The 21,307-nt window shown below is 38.2% G+C and overlaps 1 protein-coding gene across 10 annotated transcripts in view; it reads left to right on the top strand.

The window, feature by feature from the left end:
* KMT2C (lysine methyltransferase 2C) overlaps positions 1-21,307 on the top strand; it is a 190,661-nt gene that overhangs the window by 98,380 nt on the left and 70,974 nt on the right. For all 10 annotated transcript variants that reach the window (XR_004500383.1, XM_015653364.2, XM_015653412.2 and 7 more), the window contains 7 exons: positions 3,532-3,694; positions 4,360-4,531; positions 7,277-7,391; positions 8,192-8,364; positions 9,141-9,301; positions 11,706-11,819; positions 13,447-14,180. Coding sequence is in view for 9 of the 10 variants with exons in the window: in XM_015653364.2 (XP_015508850.1) it covers positions 3,532-3,694; positions 4,360-4,531; positions 7,277-7,391; positions 8,192-8,364; positions 9,141-9,301; positions 11,706-11,819; positions 13,447-14,180 (1,632 nt within the window). In the remaining variant the exon portion in view is untranslated. The remainder of the gene's footprint in view (positions 1-3,531; positions 3,695-4,359; positions 4,532-7,276; positions 7,392-8,191; positions 8,365-9,140; positions 9,302-11,705; positions 11,820-13,446; positions 14,181-21,307) is intronic.

The following is a 21,307-nucleotide window of genomic DNA, read 5'->3' as shown; positions in this document are numbered from 1 at the left end:
TAGTATAAAGTGATTCTAAGGGCAGTAAAATAATGATAAAACATGACTTCTGATTAGTTCTTGCTACTATCTGGGTAAAATATTACATGGTATTACAGGCATCTTTTTATAATTCGAATTTTGGAGTACTCTGAAGTAGGGAGCAACAGGAAGGTTAGAAATACATAAACAAAAAGCTATGTCTCTTGTCACCATTTTCCACTTTGGCCATCTGTTTCCAGTAAAGTCAGTAGGATTTGTGACATTCAGCTGAGCTGAACAAGGCAGAATGGACGTTTTTGTTTAGCTGGTTTTGGTGCAATTACAGTTCTAGCAAGGAGGTATGAATTTTTGTCTTCCTGTAAATCTTCTGTGTGGTTTCTGCCACTCTTACTTCATGGAGGATATTCTGCCATAGAGCTAGAATACAGAGGAGGTGATTGATCAGGATTTCTTATGTTTCCCTATGAGTTCATCTCTGCTTTAGTTTATTTCTTTGGGTGTATTATGAATAAGTAATAAACTATCTCTCCAGCTTCGACACCTTTTAAAGTTGGGGTTTTCTTCCCATAGAACAGGAATGTAAAATTATTTGATCCATAAACAAAACAGTGTTTGTTTTGCCTTGAGAGCTCACTATTTTCCAATACCTGCCTTTCAACTACTTGGATTCAGCTTCCACCCCATTCACAGAACACCTTATTTTGTGTTCATGCTAACAAAACTGGAGATTGCAGACTGTCCCTGGCTCTGGTACTGTCCTCATATGGGCATGTATCTCATGGGCAATATGATTTATTGCTTCATTCCATCTCCTGCTGTCATGATTCCATATTTTAGCAGTAGTATTTGTTACTGATTTTATTTAGCAGAGCTTCTAATATTTTTGTTTCATTTAATAGATTTCTGCTGTTCTTTTGGGGTCATAGCATGGGGCCTGGCTTCAGAGGAGTGTTGGCTTCTAGTGCTGGAAAAGTAACTCTTCTCACCAACATCTGCTGCCAAAAAAATCCCTTTGGGCATTAATTTCTTCAGACTGCTTTATCTCTCTTACAAATTCAGCAAATGTTGATATTCTGTGCTTTTTATTTGCTTCAGATGATACATACCACATTGTTTTCAAAGTGTGTTTTGCTTATCTGCCAAATGCTTTTCATTGCCAGTGCAGTTTAGCAGATGGGTTTGAAGGGTTCAATTACATGTAACTTGGGCTTCCATTTTTCTTCCAGCATCTTTATGTGGTTCCTTAAACCAATATTAACATTTTTCAAGGTTTTTTAGTAATCCTGTAGTTTGCTCATTTTCAATAAATTCATCATTTAGTCATAGAGCATTTGGGAAAAGTTACATTCTGATTTTGTATTTGCTACGTACCATGGTTGATTGGTGGTTTTGAAAAACAGATGTGGTGTTTAAAAATGCCATTTATATTGCTATTTTATTCCATTATTCGGAGCTTTTAATAAACATTGGAATATTTGAGTGCTTACAGTTCTTTCATAATTTTCTTTTCCTGATTAAATAGTTACTAAGGGTCAGTGGTGGGATCCAGCAAAGTCTTGTTGAATACTTTTTTGAGGGATACATTTTGGACCTTAGCTCCTCCCAAGTTCCCCTTCCTTTGTTGTTTGCTTTTTGTTTGTTTGGGTTTTTTGTGTGTTTTTTGGTTGGGTTTTGGTTTTGGTTTGTTTTTTTTTTTTTCTTGGTTTGGGGTTTTTTTTGTACTGAGTCAAATCTTTGAAAAAAGTGTGGTCTGTAAGAGTTGTGTCTTAGCTAAACCTGGTTCATTTCCATAGGTTTTCAGAACATCAAGAACAAAATAGGGTAGTGGTTGTGTGTGGCTCATTGTGGAGCTGCAGTTCTTGAAGCTGGAGGCTTTGAGCTGTATTTTCATGGTTTTACATCTAAGTTCAGGATTTACCTTGTGCAGCATCCTCAGCAAGTGCTCACTAAAGGTATTGTTTCCTGAGAGGAGTTTCTTGCACGACTTTTGCCTTGTTGGCAGTCCATAAATGTCATTACCATTGCTGCTGCCTTGCTCCATGTTGTTATTTGCTTATCTTGTTCCCCATCTCTCCTCTGCATTTCAGCTGGTAAAGGAACAGGATGCACCTTTCCCAGTGTCAGCAGGGATTAGACATGGGTAGAGGTGAGATGGCCTGCAGATCAGAGGACAGACTAAGCATTGTAGCCCACAAACTTGGCAGTAGTTCTTCTTGGTGATCCCTTTAATTTCTGTGCCAGAGCATTTTATCTCTTTACACTGCAGTTCTGTTTAGCATACACTAATATTTTTTCTGTCTCTTTTCCATGAGTTGTGGTGCAGGCAGATATTTTTCTGAAGATGTTCATTTCATCTGGTTTTAAAGTATATCAAGGTAGCTGTTGACACAGGCAGCTTTGTGATTTGTATTTTCATATGGGCTGGTTTTGATATCTGTGGACTTGTAGTAGCACTTTTTCATGCCTAATTTCATGCCAGGCTTTGAAACAGAGAAGAATTATGGTAATAAATATTGTCTGTATTCTAAGAATTAAGCAGATGTAGTACATAACTTTTCTTTGATTTGGTTTATGTTCATATTTGAATGTTACTTGACACTTCAGCTAGCAATCAAACACACCAGTTTTAGTGTTGTATTTTTATTGTGAAAAATGAGAGTCCCTGAGCTCAGTTGTTGCTGTGTATTATGTATGCCTTCCTGTGAGCCACTGACCTGTTTTTTCTTAAGTTTACTCAAAATCTTACGGTGCTGTGCCTTAAAAAGTATTGTTGCCTTGGTGAAAAAGTGCAAAAGGATGTTACAGTGCTTCAGGGACTGTAATGAATCCGAGAAAAAAAAAAAGATTGATTAACTGAATCAGAAAGGTGTGGGTGATTTTTTGCAAGCAGACTGATAGACTCTGCTCTCTCTTGACTAGAGAGCTGGAGGATCATTGTATAGTTCTTTCTGAGAAATTATTTCTCTGGTGTCTAATAATAATCGTGCCTATTTATGACTTCTCAAAGTTTGGTGGTGATATTTGTGTAGTCTTGAAAGGCAAGATGAGAAGAGTGCAAGGTTATGTAATGCATTATCGTCCCAGAGAGAATTGTACAATGCCAGTAAGATTTTTGGGAGAACGTCATACTTGATTTCCATTTGCATTTCTGATTACAGTGTCTGTGGTTTTACATTACAGCTTAGAGAGCCATGTGGTTTTTAGTCATAACCTATTGACAGCATGGTGTCATCTGCCTTTATTTTCAGAATAAGTCTCCAAGCTCCATTACTGAACGTAGCTCAAATTAGATAACATAGAATGAAAATGCTTTTCTGTGACAAGAAGAATCTTAATCATCAGAGAGCGTTTAGAGTGGGTTTCATTAAACATTTTAAGTAAAGATTTGGGAGTGCCACTGAAAGACACAACCCACTAGTTTCCTACTCAGTATTCACTACCTCCTACTGGCTAAGGTGTTCATCTGCTAAATGAAGGAGGGGAACAGATCTGGCTAAAAAATTACAAGAAAAAGGAAATTTTTAATGGCTTGTTCTGTTTGTTTTTCAGCGATGTGCATTTTGTAAGCACCTTGGAGCCACTATCAAATGCTGTGAAGAGAAATGTACCCAGATGTACCATTACCCCTGTGCTGCTGGAGCAGGCACATTTCAGGATTTCAGTAACTTGTCCCTCCTTTGTCCAGACCACATTGATCAGGCTCCTGAAAGATGTAAGTACACACTGTTCGAATGACACACTTAGTACCAGGTTTTATGAAAACTGCACTGTCATAGGATCAGTTTAAGAATGCATTTGTTTAGATGCACTGTCACATTTCACACACCCAAGAATTAATGTGTGTTCAGGGATAGAAAAGATGTGAGTTCATACTCTTCTGTTTGTAAAGACCAGCCGTGCTGCACAGCAAAGTATTTTTCTTTTAATGGCAGAACGAGGAAGGGATTTACTGGTCAGGCTTGTCTTCTTTCAGCTTTTAGTTCAAATTGATAGACTTCCTTGTCCTAACTCAAATTAGAGCAACCTTCTTGCTAACACTTGAGCTAAGTAATAGATGTAGGTCTGTTAGGAGCTTTGTTTTATACTTGTTCCACAGAGGAGTTGATTCTGAAGCTCTCAGCTGTATCTCAAGGAGAATAAAACTGTTTCTTTTTGTAAGACTTCATTAAGGTTTAAAATGAATGTACTTTTGTTATGAGAAGATTAGTTGAGAAAATGGAATTAAAGTAGTAACTATTAAATATATTAATTAAATTTGAATTTCTTAAGAATTATCAAGTTTTGTATGCATAAGAACTACTAAATAATTTTTTGGGTTCACTGAATTGTTCATGGTTTTGAACAAAATAATAATTGAAAAAAAATATTTCTTTTTAGCAAAGGAAGAAGCAAATTGTGCAGTGTGCGATAGCCCTGGAGACCTCTTAGATCAACTTTTTTGTACTACCTGTGGCCAGCACTACCATGGGATGTGTCTGGACATCCAAGTCACACCTCTAAAAAGAGCAGGTTGGCAGTGTCCTGATTGCAAAGTGTGCCAGAACTGCAAGTAAGTGAGACTTACAGGACATGGAGGAGGATGGCATGAAATTTATGTCCTGTGATTTTGAAATGCATATTTCGTTGTTTGGGGATTTTTTTCCCCCAAAAATTGTAGATGATTTTCCCATCTTCCCTGTTATGATGCTGTAATAAGTAGCTGAGCAAACCCTTGTATTGTAAGCTTTGTTCTGAAAGAGATGAGCTGAAAGTCCTGTGTGTTTTACCCCAAAAGTTGCCATTACCTTGGCAGGTTCTGGAAAGCAGCAAAACATTCTGATTTTTTCCTCCTTTTATACAGGAGGATTTTTCTCAAATTTACCAGATAAATAATTTCAATGTAGTGCCTTCACAGTCTGAGAAGCTGTGCTTTTTACTCAGCTGACACTTCAGTTGTGCCTGTACCTGCACACTGGGCAGGTCTCCTGCATTAGGCCCTCTCATATAATGTGTTTTAGAGGTACATAAAGAGTCATTATGAAAACAAAACCGTGGCTTAGTTGAACAAAGAAACAAAGTGACTTGAGTGGCCCTGATGGAGTGGTTGCACCAGACAAAGACAATGAAACTCAATTGCTGTGGCACTGAAAGGGTTCACTTAGACAATTCTGACTGCTTGTCGGTGTGCTCTCTTATAACTTACTCTGATGGGCACTGCAGGGTTCTTTCACTTGCTTGTTTTTTTTAAAGGACTTACTGAAAAAGAAATAAGAGTTTTGTTCAGCTTTAGTCAGATCAGCTGTGACAATATGAAGGAAAAAAACCCACTCTAGTACTGCTTCATATATCTGATCAGTCAGTGCTTTCCCGTTTCCCAAGCCGAACACTTGGTATCTACTAGCAATTCGCTCAACCCGCTTCAAAAGAAGGGTGTTCCCTGATCACACACAGCAGATAGCAAATCTCAGCAATGAAACTAGAAAAGAGAAGCACATTCTAAAAAGTATCCCTGAAAACGTTTTACTGGGTAATTACAGCATCTGCTAACAAATCTTCTTTTTAGTAGAAAAGTAGAGAAAATGTGATGTGTTTACACCCAGTCCATGGGACCACATGAGTTACATTCAAGGATTCTGAGGGAACTGGTGGATGAGGTGGCTAAGCCACTATCCATCATATTTTAGAAGTTTTGGCACTCTAGTGAAGTTCCCACTGACTGGAAAAGAAGAAACATAGACCCCATTTTTGGAAATAAGGAAGACCAGGGGAATCACTGCCAGTCCCACCTCCCTGCCTACTAAGGTCATGGAGCAGATCCTCCTGGAAACTGTGCTGAGACACCTGGGACATAAGGAGGTGATGGTTACAGACACCACGACTTCACTGAGGGCAAACAGTGCCTGAAAAATCTGGTGCCTGCTGTGATGGGATTACAGAAGTTACGGGGGAAGAGAACTGATGTCACTTACCTGGACTTGCGCAGTGTTCAGCACTGTCCAGCACAGTATCCTTTTCTCTAAAGTGGAGAGAAATGGATTTGACAGATGGAGCACTCTGGATTTGAGAGTTGGGGTCAAGGACTCAAGTGGAGACCAGTGATGAGTGTTGTTCTTCAGGAGTTGGAATTGGGGCTGGTGCTGCTAAATATCTTTGTTATGACATGGGCAGCGAGGTCGAGGGCACCCTCAGCGAGTTTCCCCACGACACTAAGCTGTGTGGGGCAGTTGATGCTGAAGAGAAGGGACACCATCCAGGGGGACCTGGGCAGGCTGGAGAGGTGAACCTCATGAACCTGAGCACAGCCAAGTGCAACATTCTGCACCTGGATTGGAGCAATCCCAAGCACCAGTACAGGCTGGGCAGACGGGCGCTCAGAACAGGTTGGCTGGAGAAGCCGTGGATGCCTCACCCTGGAAATGTTCAAGGCCAGGGTGGATGGGCTTTGAGCAACCTGGTCTAGTGGAAGGTATCACTGCCCGTGGAACTGGATGGTCTTTAAGGTCCTTTCCAACCCAAACCATTCTTTGATTCTATAATTACTTAATGCAGTATGGTGGCTTTTCACCATTATTGGAAGAACAACGTTTTAAGCATATCTTCATGCAAAGAGGGGGGTTTTTAAAATACCAGGTCTCCCAGGTAATGAGGTGGTATCTAGTATGTAAAATCCCATATACTGCAAAGCTTTATCTAGGCAAATCTTGTTGCATGTTTACTTACTGAATTAATTTATTTAAACTAAGGCAGAACACAATGCCTTTAGGTATTACCAAACTATTTGTCTTGCTGTCAGCAAATTCGTTTTATCACTGGAATCTGTGGTGGAGCTCTGTAATATATCATTGTAGAAAAATTGAAATCTCTTCCTTTAATGTTTGCTTTGCTCTTGCAGTCATATTGTTTGACATTGTAGGAGCTCCAGTTGTCAGACTTGGCTCCTTTCTTCCTTTGGAAAAACTGCAGAAACAAGTACAATTGGATGTTCTTTTCAGAAAGAAATACAATGTACATTGCAGATTTTGAACTGATTTCAGTACAGAAAGACCATTAAACCTGTTTACATGTGTGTAAGTGAAAGTGGGCCAATACCTAGTATTCACAATGGTTGCTCAGGCTCGGCTCTTGGTGAATAAACACAGTGGTCTGCACTCATATATAAAAATTAATTTGAAGGCATTATCTCTGGAGATATTTGTAAGTAGTGTTTGCATATTTCTATGTGCACACCTGTGTCTTCCTGTTTAGACTTTACTTGAAACAGATCTTTTGTTGCTGCTTACTGAAGTAATTTTTGATCACTTGTTACTTTCCTTAGACACTCTGGGGAAGACAACAAGATGCTGGTGTGCGATACATGCGACAAAGGCTACCACACTTTCTGTCTACAACCAGTTATGGATGCCGTACCAACAAATGGTTGGAAATGTAAAGTAAGTGGAAAGGTTTCAGAGTAACTCCTTGGCATTTATTAGAGCTCAAACTTTGTTATCCACACTGCTGTTCCAGGTGTATTGTGCATTGCTGTTGCCATGTAATGTAATTTGGGATTTCTGAAGGAATCCCACTTGGATGTAAATCCTGTGGCTCTACAGCTGCTCTGTGGGGGAAGCTGTCAGTGCTATGGCTGAAGCAGCCTTTACAGGACAGTAAATCAGCCTCCATAGGGAAAAAGAGAAGTGTAGGATCCAGGTGCAGTGGATAACCTGCAGTTAATAACAGCTGCTTTTGTGATCCAGTGGGAACAAAAATGTACACTCAAAGCTATATAATAGTATATGTAATCTGTACTTGAAGTCTCTTTATACTCAACTCCTCCTTGCTTACCAGAACAGTTCTGCAGCTCGTGGGTTCCTTTGCATTTGAGGAAGGCAGGATGAATTTGTTGTTTTATCAGTGCCTTTGAAAGTAATTGCAACATAACGTGGGAAGTCCCTGTATATGATATGTATGTAATGTTACATCAGTTTGTGGCAGCCATACCGTAACAGAGTAGCATATAAAAAAGTTTGACCCCATAAGAAATACTCTTTTCAAGTCAGGGAGTAGTGTCAGGAAACTTCTTGCTGTTTTGCAGGTTATTCATGCTCTGCTGTCAGGTCTTGGATAACTTTTTGTGTTATCAAGGACAAAAGCTATTAAATTTAATTCAAAACATGAAAATGTCAGTTAATGGCAGTTCTATCACATTGTGAAATATCTTAATTAATTACTAAATTCTTGTGATCTCTAGAACTGTAGAATATGTGCTGAGTGTGGCACGCGAACAAGTTGTCAGTGGCACCATAATTGTTTGGTATGTGACAGTTGTTACCAACAGCAAGACAACTTATCTTGTCCTTTCTGTGAAAAACTGTGCCTCCAAGACTTCCAGAAAGATATGTTGCATTGTCATATGTGCAAAAGGTAAGTATCCAGCTTTTGTTAATTTGTACTAAAATGTGTGAAGCTTTTGATGAGCTGTGTGACACTGCTGGGTTTCTGGGAAGGATGTACACTGTGTTTGATGTACAGTGCTACAGGATCTTGTGCAGCTCATTGATCTTTCATCCCTAAATACAATGAACAGTAGCAGGTAGCTTCATTTTAATGTTAACAAATAAGTATTAATTGGCAGTTACATGAGGGTACCTGGCAATTGCTTGCTGCAAGCTGCTGCTGCCTCTTGAATTTAACCTATTTTGTGAAGGAGGGTGCTAAAAAAGTCATTGTCCTAAAGCTTAAAGACTGTTGTTGCAGTGATATGGGTTGTTTTTTGTTTTTTTTTTTAATTTTCAGGTTTATATTTTCTATTTAATTTCATGTCTTTTTCTATTTTAGTAATTTTTAAAAAAATAAAATACACTATTTTGAACATTTCAAGAATATGAGCTATGGTTCATATTCAGTGGTATCTTACTGTGCAGCATCATGATGATGCTCTACATCTTGTGGAGTCTGATTTGCTTTAGGAACAATTTAGGTCTTCGTGTTTAAGTTTGTTCACTATTTGACATGCTGACATACCATTCTTATTCCTTTAAAAAATCTCCATCATCAAGCATTGGATGAAAATTTTTATTTCCCCATAGGAATGGGAAACAGCGCTATTTTTTTAATGGATTTTTACTATGATGCTTTATATTTTCATTACTAAAATCACAGTCACAATAAATTAAACTACAATAAATTAATCTCCCCAGATGGATTCACATAGAATGTGACAGATCTCCAGGTAGTGAATTGGAGTCTCAATTGAAAGACTACATCTGCACTCTTTGTAGACAAGGAGAAGGGGATCAGACTCAGTCATGTGATGTAATGAACACCTCTGAACTCATTCCTGGTCCTGAGAGTATAACAGGTAATCAAACTTCACAGTTCCAAAATACTAATGTCAGATATAATATCTGCAGTCTCACTAAGTCTTCTGTGAACCAGCCACTCAAATTCTGCTCTGTGAGGTTCATCCCTTCCTCTGTCTAACAGTAGCTGCTCAAGCAATCCATGGGTGGCTTCTCTTCCTGGCCTCAGGATCCTGGATACAAGCATGGGCTAGTGAGCACCGTAATTGTGTCTCTCAACCTTCCAACTCCAGCCTCTCAGCCTGTAGCTGTAAACTTCACTAATTTATTTTGAATGTGGTACAGTTCATAAATGTATTCATTTGGCAGCCTGGCTGTTTTACTCATTTGTGCCAGGTAGGTATTCTTGGAGACATTCAGTTCTGTTTCTCTCTAACTGCTGGTCACTCTCATAGTGTCTGTTCTCCTCACCTTATCCAGGAAGGACAGAGCAGTGGGAGCTGGACTGTGTTCAAGGGACACGTGTTTATTTAGCTAAACAGCTTTTAATAGGTGTCTTTTTTCAAAGCAGCATATGATCAGTCATCTTGTTTCTGAGACATTCTTGTCTAAGTGGACAAGTCAAGTAGAAGGCAGAAAGTTGTGGAGATGTGTATTTTTTAAACAACAGGTCAGTAACAGTAAGCACAGGGTGGACTTGGATCTACTGATCTGAACCCAGTGGGTCATCCACAAGAGCAGTGTTATAAACTCATGACTAAAAGCTTTTGTGTATTTCACACCACGTGGTCTGTTGGGCAGCACCTACACTCATCCAGGTTGAATTTCCCTGGAGAAGTACAGCTGTGGTTAAATTCAGAAGCAAGGTAAAATATAACAGACCAACTGCAGAGCCACTGCCATGTGCATTTTTTGGGCTTAAGCAGCAGTGCTTGTGCACTGATTTTTTGTTATCTGTAAGTATCTATGATTTTGAAAGCCTGGTAAATTTTGGCAGGAAGGGGGAGGTGTTGGACTCCAACAAAACTCTAATATTTGTGTTCAAACTGATGCTTTGTATAAACAAGTCATCCCTTTGATGCTATCCTGTAAATTACCTTTTGTGAGCAGCAAAGACATGATGGAAAAGGTGCTGCTAGAGGAAGGGCAGTGACAGGAGGTAAATGTCTGTAAATGTAAAAACTCACTCTGTCAGTGAATATGGCCACCAGGTTAGGAAGAGTGGCCACTTAAGCCTTTGCAGGTCATTCCCTTCTGAAAGCTTAGGAGAGGCTGTGGACTCCCAGGCAGTGTTCTTAGAGCATTTTGAAGATGTCCAAAACAAAACATACACTGGCACAACTCCCAGTCTCCTACAAAAACTCCTTTTGAGTAAGTAGCAGGTTTATCTGGAAGGCTGAAGTTTTAAGCAGTGCTTCTGTTAGGATTTCTAGGTAGTAGAAACATTGACAAGCATGCTCTTGTCCCCAAGGAAGAACAGGACTGTCATCTCAGCTGCTAGGAGTAATCTGGAGCTATTACATCAGTACAGTCATGCAGTGTTTTATACCCAGGAGAGCACTTCTGTACTTCAAAATCAGATTTGGAGCCAATCTAAATGATCATTTCCTTGAAGTTAAAGTATGGCTTTAAAGTAGGAAGAGTCTGAGCACAGCTTTTAGGGTGCTAAAAGTAGTATCACCTAATAGTTCCTGGCTTTTTGAACTTAAAAAAGACTTTCTTGATGCAGAATGCTGTATTTGTTTCACTTTTTTTTGTGCTAACGTCCATGGATGATCAGCTCTCTTCAAGTTAATGCTTGCTGTATAGTTTGTTTCCCATACTTCATCTAGTGCATTTTAATCAATGTCCTTAACTGAAAAAGCTTTTACACAAGGGGGAAAAAAATAAGTATTTCCTGTTTCTGTGCTCTATAATGATCCTGTCAGCCAAAAAAGCACTCAGTAGTGCCAGAGATTAAGATATTTTAGTTCTAAAGTGGCAAAGTTCAGTTTTCATGTTGATGAACACATAAGGTGAAAATCGGTGTTCCCAGTGCTGATAGTAGATGGAACTTCATATCTATGCCATAATCCATTGTAGTATTTGTATACACATTTGAAGCCTTCATGCTTCCAGTTCTATTGAATTTTATAGACTTGGAATTTAAGAAAATTCTTTCTTGTATTGCTCAGGCTGTGCAGAAGTCTGACTGTGTGCATGTTTTCACTATAAGGTGCTTGTAATTGTCTTACAGACATGTTTTACCATCTGAGTAGTATAAAACAGCTTCATTGTTAATAAGTAAAATGTTCTTATTTTTTAAGGAGTACTGTGTAGTCCCTTTAACCTTCTTACTGACCTGACTATCATCATTAAATATCAATCTCTCTTTAGCCAAAAGGTCAAACAGTGACAGCAGTTGTTGATGCCAAAGTAGTAGAATAAACAACAATTTTAATAACTGCTTTGCTTCTCCTTAAGCTTGTACAAATGAAATGGAAATGGAAAGTGTTGGAGAGGATATGGCATTTCAGGAACAACCCATTATTGGTGATGGCCCTGATCAGGAATCAGCTCTTGGGTGTGTTACAGAAGGTAAGAAAGAGTTTTGCACTCTGAGAAAATACCAGTTCAGAACCCTTCAAAACCAGAACCTTCTTGCAGTCAATAATGTTTGCAGTGCTTTATAAATGCAAGAGGAAAAAGCACCTAGAAAGCAATAGGAGACACATTGCAACAGTTCTGAGTTCTCAAGCAAGAGTATTAACTTCTTTGCTTAATAAAAGAAGTGTTTTATTGAAGGCAAAGAGAGTTCAGAATATTTGTGTTGCTTTATATTTGTTTTTTTTACTTTTTTTGTTGGGATCGGCTTTTTCCAAGCTGGAAAAATAGTCGAGTGCTTTGTATGCTGGCTGTTTGTTGTAAGACCCAATGACTTGTTGCTGTTCAAATACTGTCACTCACACTTTCTCTCATGTGCTTTATTGTTGTAACTCCACAGGGATCCTTCATTAAGGATTTTCTGGTTTTGGGGTTTTTTTTTGGTTTCTGGGTTTTTTGGTTTTTTGGGGGGTTTTTTGTTTGGCTTTTTTTTCCTTTGTAAGTCAAACTTAATCTTCCAGACAAAGTTGCAGCAGCTGATCATTTGTTTTGGGAGAAACTGCATCTTACCATATGCACAGGGAGGAGCAGCTAAGAAGGGTCAAATCCACTAGATGCATTGGTGACCAATATCAAGGGTAAAGAACTTGCCAGGATGTCCCATTCAGTCCTAGATGATGTTGGAGGATGTTTGGTGTAAGGGGAGACAAGAAACTTGTATTTAAAAACAAAGTAAAAAAACCCCAACTTTTCAGGTTAGCTGTGATCACTGAGTTGTGCATCCCAGCCTGTGGTAGAAGGGCCATGATCTAAACTGTGAAGAAATACTCAGAATAAAATGCTGGCTGTGAACTTAGTGGCTGAGGAAGTTGTAGGAGTGTGAGTTTAAGAAGAGTGCAAGTGTAATAGAAAGTAAGTGGCCTGTAAGAGAATTAGGGCCCATCAGAGGAAGGTGTGAGAAGCCAAATTCAGAACAAGGAATGTGATTCTTTATAGAGTGGAACAAAAACTCTGGAACTCCTTGATGAAGAATGTTACGGATGAAAGGTGCTTGATTTGGTTCAAGGGAAGGCTAGATAAATATTTTTGAAAGAAATTCATAATACATTAGTAAATTAAATTAAACCAACAGCAGCTGTTTTCATTTCAGTTGATTTCCTAAAGTCTGAAAGAGATTTTGGAGGAAAATGATGTTACTTGTACTTGTCCTGTTCTTCTTAGCTTTTTGAAAGTGTTGGGACAATAGCTTAAAATACATAAATTTATGAAAGCATACAACTTCAATACACAGAAATGAAAAAGAAGAAACTACTTTTGGCTGCCTACCTGGAAATGTGTGTTCAGTTCCTCAAAAATTAATCTTGGGTCTATTTTCATGTCATTTACTCAGCTGCATTTTCAGGGAAGAAAAATAATGAACTAAAAATATAGAGTACTGTAAAAATAGCTACAAAGAAAGATATTTATGTAGTATATTTTAAGCTACATATTAAATTCACAGAAGTAAAGTGATATGTATTGGCCTGCATGATGTGTACCAAGTATACTTGTTGACCAGTAGTCCTGAAGTTTTTTTTTCTTTTTCACAGTGAGCCTTTAATATGGTTGTACTTAATTACAGGCATATCACCAGAAGAAAAGCCCACACAACTGGAAGCAGAAGTCTCTGTTGAAATCAATTCAGCTGAAATGGAAATGTCTCCTAAAAAGACATCAGCATCTGGTGACAGTCAGACTGAGAAAATAATGGAAGTGGTGGAAGGTGTTCAAGCTGTAGCACAGCAGGAGTTGGACAAACAAGCTGAAGAGACACAGCTGCCTCAGGGTACTGTGGAGCTATCAGAAGTGTCCACAGCAGACTCTCGGTCTCTGTCTTCAGTACCTGAGACCATGACTGGGACACCAGAAATGCTGGAGACTGAAAGAAAAGGAGATATTTCTGTCCCCATAGAACAACAACTGGAAATAATAAAAGTGCAGAAAGATGTAGAAAGGGAAGAAACCCATGAGAAGTCAGAAGCACCAGCACTTCTAGAAGTAGAAACTGCTGCTTCAAATGGAGGTGTTGCAAACAGTTCACCAGTTGGAGACAAACCCATAAAACCACCGACTGAGATTTGTCCCTCACTTCCCCCATCACTTAATCTAAACAAGACAAATGTGTCTTCCTCACCAGACGTTTCTCTGGACTTGCATCCTGCACGAGATGTGCAGCACAGTCAGCCCCCAGTGCTGCCTCCAGCTGCTGGGAGTGCTCTCCCAACCACCTACATATCAGTCACTCCGAAAATTGGCATGGGAAAACCAGCCATCACCAAACGCAAGTTTTCTCCTGGAAGACCCAGATCCAGACAGGTAAGCACATGCACTATTTCATTATGTGTTCATTAAATTTCAGTATAACTCATCAAATTCACCTATTTCTTATGCATTTATTCTCCTAAGTGAGAGTGTAGTTTATTTCTTCAAGGAATTAATGTTATGGTAAATAATTAAAAAGTCAGCCGTCATAAAGCTTCTCTGGGGAGAGTTTAAGTTTCTTTTGGCTCATTGTTAAAGCAAACTAGAAGAAAATTTGTTGTATTTTTCATACAATATGCTGCAAATGCAGATAGATGTAATGCTGTGCTATTTAATGTAACTTTTTGTATTTTTTATATATGCATTTATTTTAGCTGGCCCTTTCAAAGTGTGTTAAAGCTTCTTAAACTGGCTTTAGAGAAGAAACTTCTACAACTCTGTATCCTGTAAATATAGGAAGTATCACTGACAGATATTTTTCTTGATCGATGTTTCTAATGGTGTGGTAAATAATTGTGTGGGTTTGTTACATTAGGAAATACCATGCAAGAGCTATCTTCTACAGATCATTGTGGCTTGACTAGGATTAAATTTGATAAGTGAAAAGAATCCTCAACTCTGACACTTTTTGTAACCTCTTTCTCTCTAATAGAGTTGTGTTCCAGGGAAAACGGTTTATCAGTCCAGGGTATTCATTTCTTGTTGGTCAAATTCTATACAAAAAGTATGTCAATGTGACAAGTTAGTGTTTCATCTGCTCATCGTATTTTTAGTCTTTGGGACTTCCAGGTTGATGATTTCATGCTTTTCTGGTGGTGATAACAAAACTTTTTTTATATATTTTATTTATTTTATATTTATATATTTTTATATATTGCACAATTCTTTCCGTTTTTGCATGTTACCTAATGGTTCAAAAATTTTTGCTTTCTAAGGTATGAGATAGTGTTCTGGAAAGTTATTCTGCTGTTTCCACTGATGAGTTTAGGAGATTTGTGTTTGTTGTGCTGCAGTTAGGTTTTCCTGGGTCACTGTACAGTCAAGTGTGTATATCATATTTGCAGAGATATATCAATGCCTTAAATAAATTTCCCTTCAGTACTCTGAAGTTCCTACTCTGGCCTTTTGATGAGGGACTGGAAGCTGTTAAAGAGTGTTCTGTAGATTATGAAAAAAAAAAAAAGATTTTTAGATGTCCAGTTACAGGCAGGTATTTTCCTTTTGAGCAAGATATAATTGGACAAATCCACAATGTGGAAGGCATGTATTTAAATCACTTTAGATTGCAAACAGAAGTAGGTTTAGGTTTATTTTCTGGTGGTTCTAAATTACTCTTTCTGCTGAGAACATTAATTTTTTAAAAGAAATGTGTAGTTTTCCGAGTGGAGAGTTGTGGATAGGAGCAGAAGCTAAATCACAGAATGGGTCAGGTTGGAAGGGATCACAGTGGGCCATCTGGTCTAACCTCCCTGCTCAAGCAGGGTCATCCCAGAGCACATGGCACAGGATTGCATCCAGACAGTTGGATTTCCTGTTACATGGGGATTCTCTGGGATAGTTTGGAAGGCAAGCAGGTAGTTTTTCACCAGGTATAAAACCAGAGAAATAACACCTGTTGTTTCTTTGTGTCAATACTATAGACACTTCAAAATGGATGCTTTCTCCAATTCTGGCTTTTGGAAAGCATTATACAGGACAGGTGCTGTCAGCTGTGAAAAGTGCTCTTTGATGATTTTCCATCATATTTTCCATGCCATTGGAACTCCACAGATCAAGAAGAGACATAAGCAAGGTTATTTTAGAACATTTTAACCTAACACAGTGTTTCAGTTCTTGCCCATCTGGGGGTGATCACATTGATCTAAAAGCAAGTGAAAAATGGGAAAAACAATACTGAAGGAAAAGGTGCTTCTATAAAGTTACAGGTGTAGCTGTTTGGAGTAAACCAGGTCATGTGTGATTCTTCTCTGGGTGGCACTGAAGAGCAGTTGTCTTCTAAAAAGAGGATTAATTTTATGGGTTTGGAGTCTGCTTCTTCCTGTTTATAAAACAGCAGATATTGCTGTTGTGTGTCTCTGTGTCAGGTGTGAGGTTATGCCATACAAGTGTTACCTGGCAGCTGCAGGAGTTCTTGGCTGCCTGTCCTAGAGAGGAGGACAGAAAGTTACAGAAATTGGGTGGGTTTTGCTGATGAAAGAGATTGTGGCTCCTGTGCCTGGTGAAGTTAACATTGGGTTCACCCCTGCTTTCTTCTGTTGTGCAAAGGAATTTCCATTGCAGAACTTGTTTCTTGTCCAGGACTGCTCAGGTTTAAAATAGCTCCTTCATGAAGTCTGGTCACTCTGTGAACCCCAAAGACAAGCCAGTGTAATTTCACAAATGGTAGTATTCTGCACTTTCTCCTAGAAATTTGAAAGCTTTTAATATGCAGTTCACTTTGTTGGAATGTCCTTTTCCTTACTTCATTATTTCTTGTCCTTATTGCATTAAAAATGTAATTATATATCCATTGCAATGGGTTTATAGAACTTCCTATAAAGAAGAATAAGAAAAAAATTTCTCTGGATCCTGGCTGTATTTCCCCTGAATTTTATAAGACACATGCTTCACTGAAGTCAGGGGAATCCATGTAGAAGGATAGTTTCTGATTTGAATTTGTTCTCACTAAATTAATGTCTTGTGCTGGACAGTAGGATGAATTATCAGCCCTTTCTTCAGAATCTGTTAATACAATTGCTAATAAAATTTATTTGATTAATTATTCTGGTTTGCCACTGAATACAAAATTCTGCATAATCTGAAGTAATTTCCCGTGCTAGTGATGTATCTGCAGCATCACATTGCTCCTGTTTGGAAAGGACTAAAACCCATCTCAAAAATGAAGACAGTATTCTGCTTAAAAAGACTTCATGAACCCCTTCCAGGGCTGCAGTCAGTGTCACTGATGGCAGCATTTCTCTGCTGCCTGGCACTTTTGCAGGCATCCCAACTTTGCTTAGAAACAACAGGAGAAAATTTAGCCTCTGACCAAAAGGGGGGATGTGTATAAATCAAAGTGTAGGTACAGTTAGGAGCTGTATGAATTGGCTGTGGCTGGTACAGATTTACTGAGCTTTGGGGAACGTGTCAGCCCATGTCACTAAGGTGCCCTTCTCTTGAGAGTGTTTTTTAGGACAGCATGTTACCCATACCCTCAGCTACACAAAAGCTGCATTCTGCCCTGTGGGAGGACCCTCTACCTGCCAGGCTCAGCATCTCACTGGGTTTTGTTCCAAGGACTGTCTGCTATTCCTGTTTGCCTATTCCACAGTGCAGCCAAATTAATTTTTACATGTATATGAAATTTGAGTGTTCATAGATCACAGATATGCTGAGCTGCCAGCATGATCAGGTTTTTATAGTGCTGTCCTTAGAGTTGTGTCTGTCCAGTTTCTTCTCCATGGAATATGTAGATGTACCACTCTTGCCTATAAACTACAAATTTATGTCAGGGGCAGGACCCCACTTTGATAATTTTCAAATTTCTTTTCTGAAGCAGCAGTCATAGTAGAAATTATCATCTAAGTTTATTAATGACTAATCTGACATAGATCCAGTTTGAAATTAATCTTTGCAAGGAAAATGACTATTTTCCGTGGAGGTCTGTATTAAATGTTGTATTTGTTCTGTGTATCTGAATTGAACAGATTTGAAATAGTTATTTTTGCTATAGCACTGTGTACTGGAAAGTATAAGATTAAGTCAGTAAATAGAAGGCATTACAAATTTTGGCACTGAAACACTGGTAGGTGAAAAGTTGAGATCATTCTGTAGAATCATTTTGAATAAAAAACAGTAGACTTCTGCTGGGTTTGTAAATTCCATAAATACTATTACAGTTTTATTCCAGAGTGTTTTTCTTGAGAAATACTGTGTTCAGAGGTATTTAATATTCATCACTAAGATGCTGGTGATCGCTATTATGCAACACACTGAATATCTGTTGGTGTTTCAAGAGTTTTTTTAAATGAGACCAAAAAAGACAGAGTGCTGTGATGGGTTTGTGTGCTGTCTTGGATGGTATGGCTTTTCTGCTGTCTTCACTTACATGGTATCATTAAGTATGCTGTTGGAAAAAAAGATCAAAAACCAGTCTTTTCCAAGAATGAGTTTTTGTTATGGTTCTTATGTTTGGTGCTTGGTTGGTTTTTTTAGGGTTTTTTTAATGAGGAGAACTGTATTTTCAACTGATTAAAGTTTGTTCACAACCCTAAAATTACATTAAATATTAAATTGCAAATCGAGCTTTGTGCATTTGCAATTGCAGTAGATTCATAAAGCGTTAAGCAGCTAAACACAGTCAGTGGTAATTTAGTGAGATCTCCTGACCCTTGCTGACACTGGGTTTCCTTTTGTTATAATTTACTTGCAGCTGTGTTGTTCAATTTTGAGGACTCAAGAATATGATGGAGAATTAGAACTTCCTGTTTCTGTCACAGTACATAATTATTGCTGGTGTTCTGATGTAAATGAACTGAATAAAACTTTCTCTGCAGTGTTGTGTGGTAATAGGCATTAATTAAAAGCCAAAATATAATTAATGCATCTCTTTGATGTAATTCATTTGTTCGTGGTATTGTGGAAATGTGTTTTTAATTAAGTTTATCTGACCAAGAATTCAAATTTTTCTGATCTACAATAAAACTTGGATTAAATTTCCAATTTAATTCTTAACAATATGGTTCATGAATCATATACAAATCATTTTGTTTTGCAAGACTGAATATTTCGTATTCATATTTAATGTTCTTTTAGCTTTTTAATCTTTTGAATATATTTAATCACTAGAAAAGTTATCTTCTTAAAAGGAGAATAATTTTGTACCTTCAGACTAAGAGTAGGTAATTTTAGTTGTTGATTAAGTATTTTCAGCATGTTTAAGATCTTGAATTTTGACACTGTCAGCATGTTGCCTCCTTTATAGATTGATGTAAAGATTGATTCTTTGACAAATAGATTTTCTTTGTGTTGCTATACAGATATTCTTTGAGTTGCCATTTTATAAGAACAGTTAACCTACCATGCATTATGAATTTTAGAAGTAATGGGGAAACTAATTAAAATTCAATGGAAGTTGGAATTTCACCTGCTAAAATTGACTGTTACTTGACAGTAAAACTATGGCTGGAATAGTTAAGGCAAATCTCCTGTGCCACAGACCTGCTGTTTAGTAGCCCACCAGGATATCAAATTTCCCTTTTTTCCCCCATTTTTGACATGATGTCCCTGTTCTGTCACGGTGTTCCATCCTTGTGCCCTGGGTGTGAACAGGGACTCGTCCATCTTTAGGTCTGAAGGTGCAGAAGGTTTCTGCCCAGCACTGTTCTCCTGTTAGATGATGAAAACCTCTTGATCTCCTGACTGGTCTGCATGATGACCACTTATCTGAAGTCAAGGAGAAAACTGAGATAGTAAAATCTTCCAATGCAGAGTGTTTCTGTGAGCACACTGACTGGAACCCTCGAGCAGCTACTGTCAGGAGCTGTTCTTCTGGAGTGGCTTTTGGGAGCCCCTTGCCAGAGGGGAGGCATTGATGGCCATCCCAAGCACACATGTGCTCTGGGCACTAAGCAGTTTGTAGGTTGTGTGGGCAGAATAGTCAAGTTGTAACTTTTTTAAGTGTTATGTTGTCCATATTCCTTTTCCTGTGCATGTAAAGCTAAACTCCCAGAAAGCAGATTTATGCTGAATACCACTGTGTCCACACTGTGGGTTGTACCGAGTGCTGCTGTTTTTACCATGTGACTTTTATCCATAATTAGGATAATTATTAGGTCACTGACGAGGGATAGTCCTATTTTCAGGCAGTGCAGCTGTTAGCAAGGCACCTCTTTGCAGTCCAAGATGAACATATGTTTTGGTGGAGTTGTTGATTCCAAAGAAACTTATTTCACACAAGTTCTTGATGGAAAAATTGCATTTCAGAAAAGAAAAAAAACCCAAACCCCACACATTTTGCAAAGCCATCTCATTTTCCTTGATGCTTATTATCATTATTGTACATCCCAATAGTCAATAGGTGTAAATGTGTTTGGGCTTGCCCTTGTGAGCAGTTGTGAATAGTTGGGATTGTTTGTATGCATGAGGTTATTCCATATCAGCCCTGGGATTGTGCTGCTGAATGGCATTCTGGGGAAGGTAAACCTACACTTCTCATCAGTTCCACTTCTCGTCCTGGTGTTCAATATTTTTTACTTTCACAAATTCAGAATTGGGAAAATGTAGTGTCCTTTATTAATCTAATGTGTAAATTGGCAGTGAAGTTATTTATGATGTCTGTCTCCCACAGTCTTTCTTCTGTGCTTTAGAAAGTCTTCCACGGATTTTACTTATTTACTTATTTATTATGAGGAGCCTCAGTATTTTTTTCCTTGTTTGTCTTAGTATTTTCTTCTTGTTTTGCTTTATTTCTAGCGACAGTCATAAAATATCTCACCATGATGGAACTACATAAAAAGGGATAATAATTAACTAAAAAGACTTTGTAGGTACACATATGGTGTATATTATTACATACACATAATAGCATGTTAAAATGTGATACCACAGCATAACATGAAAATGCTGGGGTGAAAGAAAACCAGTGGTAAGGTTTTATAATGGTTTATTTATGGTAGACTTGCAGGAATGAGCTGCTTTGTTGATTACCACGGCTATTTTCCTTTTCTTTTGTCCAGTGGTTTATTCATATTCCTCTTGTTTGCTGTGCGTCTCAGACTAGTTGTTGCTGTGATTGGGGGTAGTTAAACTTCAAAAGTCAACTGGGGCCATCAGTTCTTCCAAACTCTGATTTGGAATATAAAAGGGGATGTTGCCACCTCCAACCACTGTCGTCTTCACTGATGCAATAAAAATTAAACATGTAATTTGCTGTTGTTATGATTGCTTGCTTTAGATTTGTATTAAGCTTTCTTTATAAAACTCATTTTGTTGCACTTAACCATCAGTTGGAAGTAACCATTAATTTTAGGGTGTGTTTCAATGAGAAACTAAAAATTTCCCACTTTCTACTCACTCAGTGAACTAATTGACTACTTAAGTTAATGTAGTAATGCCTATGCCTGCATGTGCTTTGCTTTTCAGATTTTTTTTGTTGCTTGCTTTTTGCTTTTTGTTTTGTTTTGTTTTTTTTCCTTTTTTTT

Source organism: Parus major, chromosome 2, assembly GCF_001522545.3.
Source record: "Parus major isolate Abel chromosome 2, Parus_major1.1, whole genome shotgun sequence".
NCBI lineage: Eukaryota > Metazoa > Chordata > Aves > Passeriformes > Paridae > Parus > Parus major.
This window is presented reverse-complemented; position numbering and strand designations above follow the sequence as displayed.